General features: G+C 40.5%; 1 protein-coding gene and 1 pseudogene across 1 annotated transcript; both read left to right on the plus strand.

Annotated features, from left to right (window-relative positions):
* Window positions 1–1,305: 1,305 nt before the first annotated feature.
* Window positions 1,306–6,339, plus strand: LOC110135263 (beta-defensin 109-like; annotated as a pseudogene).
* A 5,417-nt stretch (window positions 6,340–11,756) lies between these two features.
* LOC110122619 (beta-defensin 130B-like) lies at window positions 11,757–15,482 on the plus strand. Its single transcript, XM_020870120.2, has 2 exons — window positions 11,757–11,818; window positions 15,198–15,482. The coding sequence occupies exons 1-2, from the start codon at window positions 11,757–11,759 to the stop codon at window positions 15,373–15,375; spliced, it is 240 nt and encodes a 79-aa protein (XP_020725779.1). The 3' UTR covers window positions 15,376–15,482.
* Window positions 15,483–16,632: the final 1,150 nt, after the last annotated feature.

The raw sequence follows: 16,632 nt of genomic DNA on the forward strand, positions 1-16,632 counted from the left end.
ATTCTCGTGGCGCTACAGAACCCATCTCACAATGTCCTCAAACAGGTGTCTGCAACAGCTAGCCGATGCCCGTTTTCATAGACCTGAGGACTGACCCTGAAAGGCCTCCCCTCACGTCTGCAGAGGCACCAGCATGGCTGGGCAGCATGCCCCCTCCTCTGAGGCCTGAGGACCACAGGAGTCCGCCCCTGGCTCCTGGCTTCTTCCATTTTGTTGTCTCACTGAGGGGTGATATCTACTGCCTGCAGTTGCTTCTGGGTTCCCTCGGCATTCTCTTTGAACAAATCCTGATGTAAGTCCCCTCTGTAAACCAAAGCACTACTCTGTTCTAATTGGCTGGATTCTGACTGATAGAACTGCTACCACTATTATTTCTCCTGCTGCTGTTACTGCTACTATTGCTGTATCATCCTAGAAATCTAGGTAACAGGTCTCGTTGCCTGCTAAGTCTCTTCAGTCATGTGCAACTCTTTGCAACGCTATGGACTGTAGCCTACCAGGCTGCTTTGTCCATGGGGTTCTCCTGGTCTAGTTACTTCACAATAAATGAACCAAGAGTAACACAGACATTTCCTGACTCACAATTGGTAGATAAAGTAGGTGAAAAATACCATTAAGACTTTAGAACAGGCTTCCCTGTTGGCTCGGTGGTAAAGAATCTGCATGCGAATGCAGGAGACATGGGGTCAATCCCTGATCAGTGAAGATCCCAAATGATGCAGAGCCACTAAGCCCATGGGCCACAACTATTCAGGCTGTGCTCTAGAGCCCAGGAACCACAACTACTGACCCCACTTGCCCCAACTTTAGAAGCCTGAGCACGCTAGAGCTTGCACTCCTCTGAAACAAGAGACGCCACTGCAATGAGAAACCTGTTCACCGTAACTAGGGAGTAGCCCCTGTTTGCCACAAATAGGGAAAAGCCCACACAGCAACAGACTCAGCACAGTCAAAAATAAATAAAAAAATTTAAAAAGACTGTGGAGCAACTAAGACAGCAATTTTAAAGGCAAAATGTGCAAACACTTTCAATTCTAGACATTATAAATGTGGATGTCTATTTTCCATGTAATGTAAAGAGGAACTGACTATATCTTCATCAGCTGACTGCTAAAGTCATCAATCCCCTGCTGGGAGGGTCTCCCCATAAGGGAACACAGCAGACAGCTTGGATATCCTGAATCTGGGAAACCCATGGCATCAGCTTCTGCTTTCTCATCTGTTGAGTTTCCACTACACCATGTACTTTTTTTCCCTGGAGATTTCCTGTGAAAGACTGTGTTAACTCTCTTTTGGATAGGCTCTACTAACCATGGAAAAACCGCAGGCCCAGGGGACACCATAAAAGGCCACGGACCTGCCCGCCCAGCGATCACCAGCTCGAGCCATGCTGACGCTCCTTCCCTCCAGCTGCTGTTCACCCGTGAGGCTCCACCTGCTGCTCTCTGCGCTCTTCTTCTTGATCCTCTTATCCCCGGGTAAGGTGGCAACTGGTTACCTGGGTCCACAGTTCAGAAAGCTGTTGAGAGGGTCAGACAAGACCCTGGAATCGGTCTTGCAGATTCATAAACCTCATAGGATGACAATAGGGGAGGACGGCAGAGAGATCATTCCTTCGCTGTTAACCGAATGCTTGATGGCATCACATTCGGCTTTATCCTTACTTTGTAGCTTGGGATGTCTAGGTGAGGCACAGTGACCCATTGGTAGGCAGGTAGATCAGAAAGGATTGAATCCATCAGCATCTATCGTTGTATCTATTCAGTAGGTCAGAAAAAGATGGACAGAGACCTATCGACAGGATTTAGTGCAGAGGGTGCGTCCTGGGAACTCTGTCCTGTAGGTTTGCCTCCTGAAGGAACTGACAAGTCAGCATAATGATGAGCACAACTCTCATTATGGGGGCGGTGTAGCCATGATTATAGAAGTAGGACGAACATTTAAAAAATCGGAACTAGACATCTTTGGAAAGTGAAAGAAGCACTTATCACTGTATCAGGACTAAGGCATAACCCAGACCTGTCTCATTTAAACTGGCCACTGGGCCACGCTATGTAAATGGCACAGACCCAGGAGAGGGTTTCAGAAAGAGAATTAGAGTCCCCAGTAAGGGGTTACTGAGAAGATCAAGTGTTGGTCCACATTTTAGGAAGGGCTTCATATGTTAAATAGCATCACACAGAATAGGTACCTCAGCCTAAACCTAGTCCCGCAAAACGAGGCAACTTGGAGGAAAACACAGTTTGGAATACTAATGCATGAGTTCTGTAGGAAGAAAATGATTGGGATGGGAAATGGAGACAGCCACATGAAATATGAGACTCTATGATCTTAAATCCTTAAGGCTAAGAATAAATATAAGACTTTTGAGAGGAACCCAAAAGACTGTAAGACAACCAAGTATACTGCTCCCTCTTCCTCCCCCTCCTCCCCACAGTAGGTCGTTACCTCTTTGGATTTTAGTTAACTAGCTTTATTTGAGAAACCAGATCACTGGGGCTCTTTAAAAAAAGCCATCTGTAAACAACTCCACTTGCACTCTTCGTAAGGAACATAACTATTTGCTCACATGGACGATTCCATATCTTTAGTCCTTGAAGGACCAAACATGTTATTTTTCCATTAATCTGTACCCCTAATATCTTGCCTTCCTGATCTTCTTTCATAATAAATTCATTTACTATACTCAGTCTGCTATGTTCTTGTGGTCTCAATAGAGAATGTGTTTCTGCAGCCATCCAAAGCTACTGCTGTAAACCTCTTCCCTTCTTTTCTCAGTTCCCGGGTTCCAGTCTTAACCAAACAGCAATGTACAAAACCCAGGAGTCAGTCCCCGCGTTAGGACTGGTGATCACAGCATTGAGCTTGCATAAAACCCTCCACCTGCCCAGTTGACCAATACAGAGGGCCCGCTGCTCAAGTTTCAGTTCACAGACTTTTTCCCTTGAAAAAGAGAGTATTTTAGGACATTAACATACCATTTTCAAGAGTAGAAATATTTCAAAGGTATTCTCTAAGGTGTACTTTTACTATAAAAGCAGTAGCTTGAGAGCATTGAACTTGTAATTTTGGCCAAAGTTTAAATCTTTCTTACAACCTGATTGTGTTTAGTTTATGTCTTTCAGTTATTTCTCAGTTTCTGATGCATTGATGGTACCCTGTGATTTCTGGCACCCCTACACATTCTGTCAAAATGTTACTTACATCATTCCCATGGCATCTGGGGAGATATTGAAAGAAGGGTTCAAGTAATCATTGACTTTCCTTCTTATGACTCATGGCATGGTTCAAAAATTTCAAAACTGTGTTTATATAATACTGACTGTGGACATTCTTCTATTTCTGATTTTCATGGGATTGAAGCTATATTTTACTATGAAATATTCCCTGGATTTTTGTGTTCAAACTTTAACTTGGTTAAAGCAATACTCTTCTCTTCCTATTTAAAAAATAATGTTTATCAGGTGTCAGTGTTGATTTACTTTTCCATTCTCCCCTCCAAACACATGTTTCAGTTACTTGACCAAGTGAGTATATTGTCTATGTCATTCTGTTACAGTAAACGGGAACATCACCACAAAATTTTAATCTAAAAATATTGACATCATTCTTAGCTAGGAATGACCTCAATAGAGAAATATAAATATAATTAACAAGATTACACTCAAAATAACTTATTTAATAGACTTCATCCATTATAAATGGACTTTGTATTATTTCTGGAGTGTTAAAATTTGACACTATGCAAACTAACAACACACAGGTAAGTCCAAGGTGAAGTTATTAACTATCTGTTTCCTAATTCTTGCTTTAGATAGATTTTTTACTAGAAGCCTAGTTTATTTAGCTCTACCACTAGAGAGCTACTTAGTAAATTAAATTTTCTACCATATAAGTTACTGAGAGGAAATAATGGTCTGGACACAATGACCAATTTTCAGCTTTCTAGTACCTTTTACTTTCTTAAGATTTAGTTGAAAGGATCATTGAGAATGTCTATAATTTACTTTTCCTCTGATTGGTACACTCCATGATGAAAATTTCCTTGTCCATTGAGTTAGGTAGATCATATCTAATTTGGAAAGAAAAAATAACCTCTACTTCTTTCTGAGATGATTGAAACATGTAGAGATTGAGAGGTTTTCTCTCTTCAGTTCAGTTCAGTTCAGTTGCTCAGTCCTGTCAGACTCTTTGTGACCCCATGGACTGCAGCATGCCAGGCTTCCCTGTCCATCACCAACTCCTGGAGCTTACTCAAACTCATGTCGATTGAGTTGGTGATGCCATCCAACCATCTCATCCTCCGTCATCCCATTCTCCTCCTGCCTTCAATCTTTCCCAGCATCAGGGTCTTTTCAAATGAGTCAGTTCTTCACATCAGGTGGCCAAAGTATTGGAGTTTCAACTTCAACATCAGTCTTCCAATGAATATTCAGGGCTGATTTCCTTTAGGATGGACTGGTTGGATCTCCTTGCTGTCCAAGGGACTCTCAAGAGTCTTCTCTAACACCACAGTTCAAAAGCATCAATTCTTCAGTGCTCAGCTTTCTTTATAGTCCAACTCTCACATCCATACACGACTGCTGGAAAAACCATAGCTTTGACTGGACAGACCTTTGTTGGCCAAGTAATGTCTCAACTTTTTAATAGCTGTCTAGGTTGATCATGGAGAAGGTAATGGCAACCCACTCCAGTACTCTTGCCTGGAAAATACCATGGATGGAGGAGCCTGGTAGGCTGCAGTCCATGGGGTTGTGAAGAGTCACAACTGAACAACTTCACTTTCATTTTTCACTTTCATGCTTTGGTGAAAGAAATGGCAACCCACTCCAGTGTTCTTGCGGAGAATCCCAGGGACAGTGGAGCCTGGTGGGCTGCCATCTATGGGGTCGCACAGAGTTGGATACGACTGAGGCGACTTAGCAGCAGCAGTAGCAGGTTGATCATAACTTTTCTTCCAAGGAGCAAGTGTCTTTTAATTTCATGGCTGCAGTCACCATCTGCAGTGATTTTGGAGCCCCCCCAAAAATAAAGTCTGTCACTGTTTCCACTGTTTCCCCATCTATTTGCCATGAAGTGATGGGACCAGATGCCATGATCTTAGTTTTCTGAATGTTGAGTTTTAAGCCAACTTTCTCACTCTCCTCTTTCTATTAGTGTAGAATAAACCAGTACCTGAATTAAGTATTCACAGGGTCTTTTTTCCTGAAACTTTCCCCTACCCCTTATCTAAATGGATTGTAGGAAATAGGGGGTGAAAATGCCAAACATTTTTAAAGATTGAGCACCGAGAAGCTGACGGAAGGAAGCTGCAATGTTAACTATATGAGTCTACAAGCTTCCTGTGACCTACAAGTCCCAAACGTCCTGACTCTGTTAAATCAAGGTCACCTCCTTTCTTATCAAAGTTATTTTTTTCCCCAGTATGCTCCATCCACACAGGTCTTTATGTTCTTCAAATAAACTAAGTAAAGGACCTTGTTCCCTATATACCTATCATTTCCTCACATGAATATCTGCTTGTCTATCTCATTTTCATCACTCAAATCTCAGTTCAAATGCTATCCTCAGAAAGCCTTTTTCAGTCCATTTTTATTAACTCCATCCTCCAGACTATAATTGGCCCATTATTGTATTATTGTGTTCTAACCACTTATCACTTTCTGAAATTATCTTATTCTATTTTTATAGGGTCACATTTTCCTCACTGACTGTAGGTGCTATGAGATATAGAAACATTTCTGCCATTCTCACTGTTCTATTGCCAGTGCAAAAAAATGCCTAGTGAATAGAAGACATTTGGCAAATACTGGTTGAAGGTCCATATAAAGCAGTAAAAATAAGGACATTGCTGTATTCAGAACATACATTTTGTTCCCTCCATTGTTCAACATTTACCAAGGTTACATTTGAAGACTAAACATATAAGGAAAGGAGGGAGGACTTTGTCGTTATTTTGACTCTTGGGTAAAAAGGAGTCCGTGCCTGTGATAAAGCAATTGGATGGACTCTTTGTCCAGTTTCTTTCCTCCATGTAGAAATGCTCACCCTAGAATTCTTAATCTCACACCAAAATTTACAGGTTTATACTCCCTTCATGGACTAATGATCTTAACGGACTCTTCTTCTGCAGTAAGAAGTGGTTTTTCATCTGCAGAAAACCACTGTCTCAATGTGAATGGAGTTTGCAGAAAAGACACCTGCAAATTGATAGAGGATGTACTTGGTACCTGCTGAAGAAGGTGGAGATGCTGTCGTGCGTGGTGGATTCTTTTGCCAGTTCCAACGCCCATTATCTATTCAGATTATGAAGCACCCCATAAGAAGATTGCGAAATGAAACTTGAAAAATCATCGAAAAGGAAATGTCTTTGTGTCTAAACATTTTAGAATGTATATATTAAACATTATTGTTTTTATTACCAACTTCTATCATCCCTTGCCAAAAAAAAAAATATATATATATAGAGAGAGTTCACATCTACCCTGATACTGCTTTGAGACTCATTTTCAGATCCAGAAAATCTCTTTAAAAGTAAGAAAGGTTGGGATTGATATATATACACTACAATGCATAAACTAGCCAGTGGGAAGTTGCTATAAAGCACACGAAGCTCAGCTGGGCAATCTACAATGTCGTAGATGGGTAGGATGGGGGTGGGGTGGGATAGAGGGGTTTAAAAATACATATACATATACATATATATATATATATATACACACACACACTATATGGCTGATTCGCTTCATATTACAACAGAAACTAACACAGCACTGTAAAGCAATTATACTTCAATGAAAAACATAAGAAAAAAAGTAAGAAAGCCCATTTATTTAACAAATATTTAAAAATTTGTCACAAAAAGATAAAAAAAATTAACCAACAAGTTGCAAAGATGAAGATAACTTTATATACAGTGCAATTAAATAGACACACAGAGAGTTCAAAGAAAATGCAAAAACCAAATCTAGAAATGATCTGGGAGTGGACGAGATATAAATAGGGAAGGGGGAGAAAACTGGAATGAGGCAAGAGGAAATAATTTGAGGTGATATATAAGTATTATAACTGCATGGCAGATAACTGCAAAGAGATGAGATCAAAAGGGAAGGAACAGAAGGTTTAAGACCAACAGAAATAAGTATACTAACAAATAAAACCTCAGTTAACAAAAAAAGATATCGATGTCCTCCTGCAATGAGGAAACATTGTGATAACTTAGAGATTCTCAATTGTTTTGTTCTACACAAATAATTCTCTTTTCCAGAACCTAAACATTTTACTGTGAAAAACATAGTAACCTCTCTCAGGGTATGCTATCAATACCCTTTTAAATAGATTTTTGATCTGTCACAACTTCTGACTACAACTTCACTTTCTTCCCTAGAGTCATAAGGCCTTACTTTCCTTGAATGCCCTTAGGACTTGAGTTCAACTACATACCTCAAAGTTGTCCTTAGAAGGAGTCAGTTTTAGTCACGTGGAAAACTTCGATGATTAAGGAAGTGTGGTTTGGTAGTGAAGACTCCCCTTCTTTCATCATATAATGCAGTATTTATGAAATCAACTAATGTTTGACAAGTGAGTCAAGAACACTCAATGGGGAAATGACAATCTCTCCAATAAACGGTGTTGAAAAAACTGGATAATCACATGGAGAACACTGAAATTGTACCCCTACCTTATACCAGTAACAAAAGTTAACTTGAAATGAATTAAGGACTTAAATATAAGACCCTATATCATAAAACTAAAAGAAAACAGGGGAAAACTTGACATTTGCCTTGGCAACAAGATGTTTGGGGGTATGACACCAAAAGCAACAAGCAAAAATTAACAAGCAGGAATACATCAAACTAAAAAAGCTCTGCATTGCAAAAGAATCAATCTTCAGAAATGAAAAGGTGGATTTACAGTGGAGAAGAATCTGCCTGCCAGTGCCAGGGACATGGGTTCCATCCCTGGTCTGGGAAGATCCCACATGCCATGGAGCAACTAAGCCCATGAACCACAACTACTGAGAGTGTGCGCCTAGAGCCTATGCTCCACAAAAAGAGAAGCCACCACAGTGAAAAGCCCTCGCACCATAACTAGAGAGTACCCCGCATGCAGCAACAAAGACCCAGTGCAGACAAAAATAAATAAACAAAAATTTTAAAAATGAAAAGGCTACAGAATGTAAGAAAATATTTGCAAATGATACATCAGATAAGGGTTAATATGTATAAATATGTGAAGAACTCATACAACTCAACAAAAACCGAATAACCCAATTTTTAAAAAAATGGTCAAAGAAATTGAATAGATTTTTCCAAAGAAACATACAAATGACCAACAGGTACATGAAAAGAGTCTCGATATCACTAATTATCAGGAAATGCAAATCAAAACCACAATGAACTATTACTGCACACCTACCATAATGGCTATCATTAAGAAGACAAGATAACAAGTGTTGGTGAGGATGTGGAGAAAAGAGAAACTTGTGCACTGTTAGTAGAATGTAGAATGATTCAGTCATTATAGAAAACAGCACAGATATTCTTCAAAAAGTAAAAATAGAGTCACTATATGATCCGGTAATCTCACCTTGGGGTATATACACAAAGGAAATAAAATCAGAATCTTGAAGAATTATCTGCATTCCCACATTCCAGCATTCCAGTATTATTCACAAAAGATATGACAACAACCCAAGTGTCCACCAATGGATGAATGGATAAAGAAGATAGGGTGTGCATATACAATAACATATTATTCAGTCATGAGAAAAAAAGGAAATCCTGTCATTTCCACCAACATAGATGTACCTTGAGGGCATTATGTCAAAGTGAGGTGAGTTCAACATAGAAAGACAAATATTGTATGATACCACTTTTATGTGGAATGTAAAAAGGCAAAACTCGTAAAAACAGAGAGCAGAATGGTGGTTACCAGGGGCTTGGGGTGGGGGAATTAGGGAGATGTTATTTAAGGGAGGTTGTGGTGGTTCAGTTGCTAAGCTGTGTCCAACTCTTACGACCCCGTGGACTGTAGCCTTCCAGGCTCCTCTGTCCATGCTATTCTCCAGGCAAGAATAGTGGAGTGGGTTGCCATTTTCTTCTCCCTATTTAAGGGTGCAAACTTACAACTAGTAGATAAGTAAGTTCTGGAGATTTAAGGCACAAAATAGTGATAATAGTCAATAATACTGTATTATAAACTTCAAAGTAATAGGAAACTAAATCTTGTTTTCACCACAAAAAAAAAAAAAAAGAAAGAAAGAGAAAGGTGACCTAGGAGAAGTGTTAGCTAACACGGTGGCGGCAATTGTCCTATAATATGTAAATGTATCAAATTGACATACTCTGATATGCAGATTTTATGGCAGAGAGTGAAGATGAACTAAAAAGCCTCTTGATGAAGGTGAAAGAGGAAAGTGAAAAAGTTGGCTTAAAGCTCAACATTCAGAAAACTAAGATCATGGCATCTGGTCCCATCACTTCATGGCAAATAGACGGAGAGACAGTGGAAACAGTGTCAGACTTTATTTTGGGGGGCTCCAAAATCACTGCAGATGGTGACTGCAGCCATGAAATTAAAAGACGCTTACTCCTTGGAAGGAAAGTTATGACCAACCTAGATAGCATATTAAAGAGCAGAGACATTACTTTGCCAACAAAGGTCCGTCTGGTCAAGGCTATGATTTTTCCAGTGGTCATGTATGGATGTAAGAGTTGGACTGTGAGGAAAGCTGAGCACTGAAAAATTGATGCTTTTGAACTGTGGTGTTGGAGAAGACTCTTGAGAGTCCCTTGGACTGCTAGGAGATCCAACCAGTCCATCCTAAAGAAGATCAGTCCTGGGTGTTCATCCTAAAGGAGATCAGTCCTGGATGTTCATTGGAAGGACTGATGCTGAAGCTGAAACTCCAATACTTTGGCCACCTCATGCGAAGAGTTGACTCATTGGAAAAGACCCTGATGCTTGGAGGGATTGGGAGCAGGAGGAGAAGGGGACGACAGAGGATGAGATGGCTGGATGGCATCACTGACTCAATGGACATGAGTTTGAGTAAACTCCAGGAGTTTGTGATGGACAGGGAGGCCTGGCGTGCTGTGATTCATGGGGTCACAGAGTTGGACACGACTGAGCGACTGAACTGAACACCTTAAAGTTACACAATGTTCTGTGTCAGCTGTATCTCAATTTGTAAAAATACATTAAATAAGTAAACACATTAGTTAGTAAACATTTCCAGGTGGCACTAATGGTAAAGAACCCACCTGCTAATGCAGGAGAAGATATGCAGGTTTGATCCCTGGGATGGGAAGATCCCCTGGAGGAGGGTATGGCAACTCACTCCAGTAATCTTGCCTAGAGAATCCATAGGACAGAGGAGCCTGCAGATTACCGTCCAAAGTGTTGCAAAGAGTCAGAAAAGGCTGAGCAACTAAGCAGAGGACAGTCATAAGAGTAGACATAGAAGTATAGAAAAATTTCCCCTCAAAGCAATTATATATGAAAGCTTAAAAAGGCAAAAATAAGTGAATTTAGATAAATGTGTCATAAAGCCATTGATCAGTAGGTAAATGAACTTTAGATAAATTGGTTTTAGGTCAATTGGTTACTGGCCAAAGGCTTTAGGAATATACTTTGTTTCCATATGGTAGGTGGAAAGACTGTTGTTGCTCAGTTGCTTAGTCATGTCCGAATCTTTGTGACCCCATGGACTGCAGCACAGCAGACTTCCCTGTCCTTCAACAACTCCCAGAGCTTGCTCAAACTCATGTCCATTGAGATGGTGATGCCATCCAACCATCCCATCTTCTGTCGTCCCCTTCTCCTGCCCTCACTCTTTCCCAGCATCAGGGTCTTTTCTAATGAGTTGGTCCTTTGCATCAGGTGGCCAAAGTACTGGAGCTTCAGCTTCAGCATCAGTCCTTCCAATGAATATTTAGGATTGATCTCCTTTAGGATAGACTGGTTGGATCTCCTTGCAGTCCAAGGGACTCTCAAGAGTCTTCTCCAGCACCACAGTTCAACAGCATCAGTTCTTTGGTGCTCAGCCTTCTTTACAGTCCAACTCTCAAATCTGTACATGGCTACTGGAAAAACCATAGCTTTGGCTATATGGAAAGGCTGCAGATCTCCTTAAGCTTTTGGCATAGAGTCTTTAGACAATACATGGTGATTGAGGAAATACTGTGCTCTTTGACTCTTCTGTTCTCACCAACCTTGTCATATGGGACAATTATACAAAGGGTTATAATGGATGAGAAAATTTTAGTTTTCAATGTGAACTAAGTGTATTTACCTTTCAGATGCTACTGAGAACATAATATATGTGTGATACTGGCCTCTCTTTTAAAGAAATAACTTAAAAGTACAGCTTCTTTTTTCCAGAAATAGACCTTAGGCAATTATTTTCTTCCTCATATGATAAAGAGTCCCCTTGCAACACAGAGGACTTTGTGGTGAGCAGGACTTTGCACTCAGTGATCCCTCAAAAGATGCTGGTCAGAGATACTGACCTCTGAAAAATGTGAGAGCCCACAGAAAAAGTACAGGATAAGCCATCTGGTCTCCAGTGGTTGGGTTAATTTGTCACCAAATTTAGAGAGCCCAGGGTTTGGAAACATTCCAGTGGAAGCTGTTTTGTTTTCTTATTTGTTAAGCTTCACTGACTAAAAGGACTGTTGGTCTGCAGAAGTAAATAAAAGGTGCTGTATCCTGCTGTTCCTGATTACTCACTGCTCTCTACCAGGCATTCAACCATGAGACTCCGTTTATTGCTTTCTGTTCTCCTTCTCTCTTTGGCTCTAATACCAAAAGGTAGGTGGCGAACAACTGTAGAGCTGGGTTTCTTAGAGACCTACTCGGACACTGAGTTATCCCATGGCCATCTTGACTGAGACCCTAACGCACAGTCTCAGGGATACAGAGGTCCAACATGAGCGTCCTCCTTAGAACTGATGGGGTCCAAATTGGGAAGAAAGACAAGGATTTCCACCAACAGAAAACAAGTCCCAAGAGCTCCATGATTACAAAAGGCAGCTCAAATATAGAGGGAGGGGGAGAAGCCTTGACATCTGACACAAGAATACAAATCAAGAAGCTTTCACAAGGGCCCCCGTCTCCAAAAGAGACAGTGGAAATGGCAGCTATTGGGTCAGACTTGGTTAGTGAATCAAAGTGACCTGGAGTCTATTGGCAAAGGAATATTTGTGAAGGGTGCAAGTTAGGTGTATAAGACAACTCAACACCAACAACAACAAAAGAGAATTTTATCAAGTTATTTAAAACCAACAGGGGGCAGGGGAATTTGGAAAAGCACAGAAATTTGGGATGGCACTTCAGTGGCAAAATTTTAAGCATAATGCAAAATAAGAAGGAAGGAATTCTAACAGTTAGAGGTACATCCTTGGTGCTCATGACTGAGAAGTTGGAATATTAAAGTGTAGATAAAGGAGGAAGGGAATGTGTCATTTTCAGCCTGGGTTGTTCACATCCTTGTAAAACTGTTTATGACAGGGTATTTCCACCCCTCAACATCTGGGTTCATTTGGGTAACTCTCTCTTCCTTGAATCACATTCCTTCAAATACAATCGAATATATTGACTTGTTTGATCTTCACCTGATCTATGAATATCTTAGAAACTCTGATGTACAGTTGCCCCCTTGATTTGTGAACTCTTGAGGGAGTTCACATAATTTTCATCTGGCCCTCAGTTCTGTCAGAAGACGACACACTCGCAGTGAGAGCTAACGTAAAATTATACGATGTTAAGGACTTAAAGATAGAAGGCAACTAATAGTTAATTTCTTAATTTTACAGATAAGAAGATCCATATCCACATAAAGAGTGTTTTCAGTAAGGTCATGTAGGTAGGGGCAACATTGCAGCTGGAACTGAGTATTTCTTTTTAACTTTTATTTTATATTGGACTATAGCCAATTAACAATGTTGTGATAGCTTCAGGTAGATAGCAAAGGGACTCAGCCATACATATATATGAATCCATTCTCCCCCAAAACTGCCTTCCCATCCTGGCCACATATGACATTGAGCAGTGCTCCGTGTGTTTTACAGTAGGACTTCATTTTTGAACCAAGTATTTTTAATCTGGGTCAGTGTTGTTTCCATTACTCTGTGCCCACAGAGTGGTAACTCTAATTTCTGTCAGGGTTTTTAATCTCCTAATTAGACATTGAGGAACCTGAGAAGATTTTTAAGGTTCCTCTTTGGGGAGTCACAATGTCTTTGAAACATGTTTCTTCACTTAACTCTATACTCTTTCTCTTCAGTGTTTGTGGCAGGCATGTCCAATTGGCTTAATATTCTGGCATTGTTATTCAGACAACTTACACTAGTCTTTAGATTTTCCTGATCAGTGTTCCTTAAAATTAGATAATAGTGATAAATTCTCAGATTGCTGAAAGCGATTGCCTCAAGACAATTATGTCTGCATGATTGACTAGTGAATATTTTATTTTATTTTTTAAAATTTTTTCCTCATGCTTGCTTTCCACCACTTAAGCTAAATTCAGTTCAACATAAACGACTGTCTCCATCCAAAGTCATACTTACTCCATGTTAAGGGCCTTTTTTTTTAAATTAAAAAAAAAAAAAATGTTAAGCGGGATAGTTCTCCTGGAAGTAAAGATCCAGCCAAAAGTCATCACTGGAGTAGGAAAAAGGATATGGCAGTGGTTCAGCCTTAGGGTGAAAAACAATTTTTAAAAAGATTATCCTAGAACAAAGACCAGAAATAACTGACAGGAAAATAAGACTCCAAGAAATCTAGGCCTAAGATTCAGAGAAGTTCGTAGGGTAATAATAAGACTAGACACCCACAAATACAATTGTATATCCAAGGGTGAGGACCAGTCAAAAACAGGCTGGAGCCAGGAAGTTTTAGAAGGAATAAGAGACAAATAATGTGTGTGGCATCAAAGAACACGTAACTGCATCCAGTGGTAAGAAGTGTGTACAGAGCACCTATTTCCATGGGCTATGGGAAATACAAAAGATGCAAATGGGAAGCAAAAGGAAGGGCGTCTTCCCACAGTACAAAAGACAGACACTAGGTAAACGAAAACAAATTTATCTATAATAATAAATTTTACCAAGTACAGTGAAGAGGAACAGAGTATTAAAAGTGCCTGAAGCATGTGGTCATGGTTGATTTGCAACATTTGGGAAGAATTTCTTGAGGTATGCCTTTTAAGCTGAAAACTAGAAGGTAAGCGTTCATGGATAAAGCACTTGCAAGGAGCCCTCAATGCTTCTGGCAAAGGAAGAAGCCAGTGTAATTTCCCTGATGCAGAAGAACACATAGTGTGTGCAAGGAACGGCAAGAAGGCCCCTAGAAGACAGCAGTAGTTTGTACCAGAAAATGTGCCACGCATTTCATGGGATTGTGCCCCAGGAAAAGCTAAAAAAGCCAATGCTAAATCTGTAGGGATGCTTCAAGAATGAGGGCAAGGACTTCCCTACTGGCCCAGTGGTTAAGAATCCGACTGCCAGTTCAGGGAACACAGGTTCAATCCTTGGTCCGGGAAGATCCCCCATGCCACAGGGCAAGTAAGCCCGTGTGTCACAACTACTGAGCCTGAGTGCCCTAATGCCCATGTTCTGCAACAAGAGAAGCCACTGCAAGGAGAAGCCCCTGCCCCACATGAAGAGTGGCCCCTACTTGCCACAGCAAGAGAAGGCCTGGCCACAGCAACAAAGACACAGTGCAGCCAACAACAAACAAATAAATAAAAATGAACCAGAAGGGCAAGTTCACCAAACTTTACACTGGGAAGTGGTAGATCACTAGTATCTCTATCAGGCAGGAGTTTCAGTTTACCCTGAAAGTAGGATCATCTACAGGTTTTAGGCAGCCTATGAGCCTGAGATGTCTTTCCTTTTTTAACACTACCTCCGCTATTCTTTCTTTAGAGTTTCTATTCCTGGTTCTGCCACAGAAGGAGTTTCAAGTGTAGGGTAGCTTCCTTCTTTTCTAATCCTGAGATCATTATCTTTTGAGGTACCCAAACTGAATGAAGCCTGAGGAACCACCAGAATCTGTGTAGAAATAGATAAAGGGTATTAATATCATTTATTCTATCTTGAAGCCATTCTTCTGTAAATGTATTGCTTTATGTACATTATCAATACATGGATGGTGAATTAATGACGTTGTTACATTTCTTTCTGTGCAGCAAGGACTGGCCTTATCCCCGGACAGAAACAATGTAATCTGCTGAAAGGGGTGTGCAAAGACGGAGGCTGCACCAGCATAGAACAGCCCATTGGCGTATGTAATGAAGACAAAAGATGTTGTAGAAAGTGGTGGGTATTTTTTCCCTATCCAACGCCAGCTCCCAAATCAAAATCTCCTTGATAGGAGCCAACTGTAGGCTCTTCAAACTCTAGAACACATGCATGAACTTTAAAGGCTCCAGTGTGGCCCAGAACTCCAGAACTTGAGGATAAATTATACCGACTCCTCTGAAACTTGTTTTTCCTCCATTGACTGGAAATAAATGTCCTAATTCTACTTGTATTCATCCCCGGGGAACTTCTTCTCAATGCACTGCCAGCCTCTTAAGAACTACAAGACTAAACTACATGACAGGGCATCTTATACCCTAAAGACGATTCTCTTAAAAAAGATAAAGATGAAATGTACATATACACTATGGAATATTACTCAGGCATTAAAAAGAATTCATTTGAATCAGTTCTAATGAGATGGATGAAAATGGAGCCCATTATACAGAGTGAAGTAAGCCAGAAAGATAAACACCAATACAGTATACTAATGCATATATATGGAATTTAAAAAGATGTTAACAATAACCCTATATGCAAAACAGAAAAAGAGACACAGATGTACAGAACAGACTTTTAGACTCTGTGGGAAAAGGCGAGGGTGGGATGTTCTGAGAGAACAGCATTGAAACAAGTATACTATCAAGGGTGAAACAGATCGCCAGCCCAGGTTAGATGCATAAGGCAAGTGCTCAGGGCTGGTGCACTGGGAAGACCCAGAGGGATGGGATGGAGAGGGCGGCGGGAGGTGGGATCGGGATGGGGAACACATGTAAATCCATGGCTGATTCATGTCAATATATGGCAAAAACCACTACAAAATTGTAAAGTAATTAGCCTCCAACTAATAAAACCAAATGGAAAATAAAATAAAATAAAATAAACTCAGTTCATAATAAAAAAATTTTTTATAAGAAAAAAAAAACCATAAGGGTAAGAAATAACAATAGGTAGTTTTGCTTATCTAAAGGGGAATATCAGCCTTTTTCTTCATCTGACTCTGAACAAAAATCATTTTCATTATTAAGATAGACCTACTCGGGTGGCCTGATTCAAGGTCTGTTCATCACATGATCCTGCTAACAGGGCACCTGAGCTGGAAGCTTTCGTCCCACTCAGTCCTGCCAACGCTAGCTGAGGCTGGTCTCGCCCCCTGCCCCCTGGCCCTGGGGGAGTTAAGCACAAGAACTCTTCCCTGTGAGGAGGTTCATGGGTAGACGACAGAGGGCAGTGAGCCTTGTTCATTCTTTTCAAATGTGCCACATTTGGAATCCCACACCCTGGCTGGAATCATTTCCACCAGAATAGTAATTCTGGATCCTTCATA

Source organism: Odocoileus virginianus, chromosome 32 (assembly GCF_023699985.2).
Source record: "Odocoileus virginianus isolate 20LAN1187 ecotype Illinois chromosome 32, Ovbor_1.2, whole genome shotgun sequence".
Lineage (NCBI taxonomy): Eukaryota > Metazoa > Chordata > Mammalia > Artiodactyla > Cervidae > Odocoileus > Odocoileus virginianus.

Excerpts from the sequence above, each read along its gene's own strand:
- LOC110122619 (XM_020870120.2), top strand. The coding sequence starts at position 11,757 with ATGAGACTCCGTTTATTGCTTTCTGTTCTCCTTCTCTCTTTGGCTCTA. Across the intron at positions 11,819-15,197 it reads GCTCTAATACCAAAAGGTAG|GACTGGCCTTATCCCCGGAC; the intron begins GTGGCGAACAAC and ends CTGTGCAGCAAG.